The sequence below is a fragment of the Tupaia chinensis genome, unplaced genomic scaffold (assembly GCF_000334495.1).
Source record: "Tupaia chinensis unplaced genomic scaffold, TupChi_1.0 Scaffold000159_1, whole genome shotgun sequence".
NCBI lineage: Eukaryota > Metazoa > Chordata > Mammalia > Scandentia > Tupaiidae > Tupaia > Tupaia belangeri.
The window spans coordinates 1223564-1226186 of NW_006159630.1; the positions used below are offsets into that span (position 1 = coordinate 1223564).

Sequence of the window (2623 nt, forward strand, 5' to 3'; positions counted from 1 at the left end):
CGAGTGGGGGGGAGGAGCCTGTGGCAGGCTCAGCACAGGACGGGCACACCGTCGGCAGTCACCAGGCGCCCGGTGGTGGGGTCGTAGGTGCCCGCCAGGTAGTAGAGGTCTTGCCGGTCCTGGAGCCGGGGGCCACGGGCCAGCTGCTCGTACTGCTCCCGGCCCACCACCTGGCACTTGTGGGAGATGGTCTGCACGTCGTTCTCGTCCTCATGGCAGGACTGGTACAGGGCGTTCTGCGGGCGGGGCAAGCAGCGTCAGCGGTCGGCTGGGCCAGGAGAGCCCTGCTCTGCGAGGCCCTCGGCCAGCCTCTGCGCACCGCCGCGAAGCGGGGGCGGGGCGGCGCTGGAGCTGCAGAGACGCCTGCTCCCCCTTGCGGCGGGCTGGTCTGCGCTGTCTGAAAACCCACTCCTCCTCGGGGGGGTGGGGGTTCTGTCGCGGCCGCACAGGGGCAGCCAGCAGCAGCGGGTCCAGGTGTAAGCCCACCTGCTCGGCCAGAGGGGCCACGACCTCCCACTGCCCTAAGGTGATGCCATCGCCCATCTGGCAGCGGGTGTAAGACCCAGCGGGGCAGGGAGGCTCTCCCCGGGTCTCAGCAGGTGGCACGGCCGCCCAGACGCTGACTTCCCCGGGGGGCCCCTGCACCCTCCAGCCCAGCCCGGCCTGCCCTCACCTTCCCATCGCCCTGCCGTTTCCCCAGCTTGGTCTCCTCCGGGTGGTAGAACCACTTGACCTTCACCACCATGTTGCTGCCCCAGGACTCCCACATGCTCTCGATGCGGCCTACGTAGGGCAGGTTGGGCCGCCCGGCCGACAGGAAGACGGCGCAGTCCCCGACTCGCAGTGTCTCCTTGCCCCGGACGATGGCCTTGTAGAACAGCTTCCGGGCCTTGCCCTTCACACCGCGCCGCTGTGGGGGACAGCAGGGCAGGGGATGGGGAGAGGAAGGGGCTCAGGGACAACGTCGGGGGTGTGTGTGCACAGGGGCCCCTGCCAGGGCTGGCCACAGAGCACAGCTGCGGCAGGGAGGGCCCGGGCCCACCACGTGGCCGCTCCTGGGTCTGCCCCGCACACCTGGCATTGAGACGTGGCCGACTCTGAAGGGCCCCTGGATCTGGGAAGGGACACGTGTGAGGACACCCCGCCTGGTCTGCAGGGAGAAGCCCAGGAGGTCTCGGGCAGTGCGTATACGTGGGCACACTGACGTCCACACGATGCGCTGTTCCAGGGGCCAGCCTCGATGCCCACGCCCACCTGGAACGCTGGCAGGATGGGTGCGTCACTGCAGGGAGACCGTGGCCTCCAACTCAGGAGAACCCTCATGCCGCACCCCCTAGCTCAGCCACATGCACGAGACCACGCGGACGGAGGCAGAGGCTAGTGGCTGTCCGGGTCATAGGTGGGTTTTCTCCCTAATTTTCCAATGTTTTAGTTGAAATCAAACAGAAAGCTGGAGAGAGGGCCTGACTCTGCTGCAGTGCCCCAGTGCTGCCCGAGAAGCACGGCCCCACGTGGCGACTGTGGTCAGAGCCCGGCCTGGCCAGCGGGACGCGGGGCAGTGTTAGAACCCGGCCTGGCCAGCGGGACGCGGGGCAGTGGGTACCCGTGCCTGCCCAAGAGCTGGAGGACGGCGACGGCCGTGGCAGGACGCTGGGGAGAGCTTGCCTCTCACACTAGCTGTGTGCACACGTGCTTTTCACGGAGATGTTAAAACATTAAAAATGAAGTGAAAAAGGGGACGGGAATGGGAGCTGCCTGCAGGATTCCCAGCCCCCCGCCTGGGGCGGGGCCCATCTACCTGTGTGGGGCTCCCTGACCACTTCCAGAGCTGCTGGGCAGGCAGGAAGGCGGAGATCTTTGGCCGGTTCTCCGCGGAGGGCAGCCGCTGCCTCCGGGAAAGCTCTTTGGCTCTGGAGCAGCTCAGGGCCTCCCTGCGCCTGAGCCTGGGCTTGGTGCTGCTGGGGCCGGCACCTGCGCCCACAGTGGCCACCGGGGCCCTGGACAGGAAGCAGCGCTGGGCGTGTGCGTCGGGGCCGCCCCCCTTGGGGGGCAGGGCCTCGGGCTGGGCCAGGAGCGCGGGCACGGGGTGCGCGAGGCAGGTCTGCAGCAGCAGGGCCGGGTCCTCGTCGTCCCAGCTGCAGGAGGAGTCCTCGTTGTCCGAGGAGCAGAGGCAGGAGGTGGACACGGAGCCTGAGGAGGAGGAGGTGGACGAGCCGGACGAGGAGGAGGACGCAGACAGGCGGGCGAGGAAGCGAGAGGGCACGCCGGCGGCCAGCCCCGCCTCGTCCTCGTCCTCCGAGTAGGAGCTGGGGCAGTCGCTGTCACATGGCAGCGGGCATTCAGCCTGGCCAGTGTACTTGCGCAGTGCCAGCCCCATGGGCAGCGGGGGCACGGGTGCCCGCCCCTTCTTGTCCTTGCCCAGGACAGCTGGGTGTGGGTAGCTGGGGCTGGGCAGGGGCCGCCCTAGCTTGGGGCCCAAGTCCTTGTCCCCCGCCAGCAGCGCCTTGCAGTTCTTGTTCTTGGGGGAGGTCACACCCTCGTGGTCCAGCTTCACCAGAAACTCGCCGCCCACCCGCCGCCGCCCGCCCTTCTCGGCCTCCGCCCGCTCGGCCTTCTTGGCCTC

At 68.8% G+C, this 2623-nt stretch overlaps 1 protein-coding gene across 1 annotated transcript in view; it reads right to left on the bottom strand.

The window, feature by feature from the left end:
- Positions 1-8: 8 nt before the first annotated feature.
- Positions 9-2623, bottom strand: part of BAHCC1 (BAH domain and coiled-coil containing 1) — a 38629-nt gene continuing 36014 nt past the window's right edge. Inside the window, 3 exon segments of the mRNA XM_014586666.2 lie at positions 9-236; positions 674-910; positions 1799-2620. Coding sequence (XP_014442152.1) covers positions 30-236; positions 674-910; positions 1799-2620 — 1266 coding nt within the window. The 3' untranslated portion in view covers positions 9-29.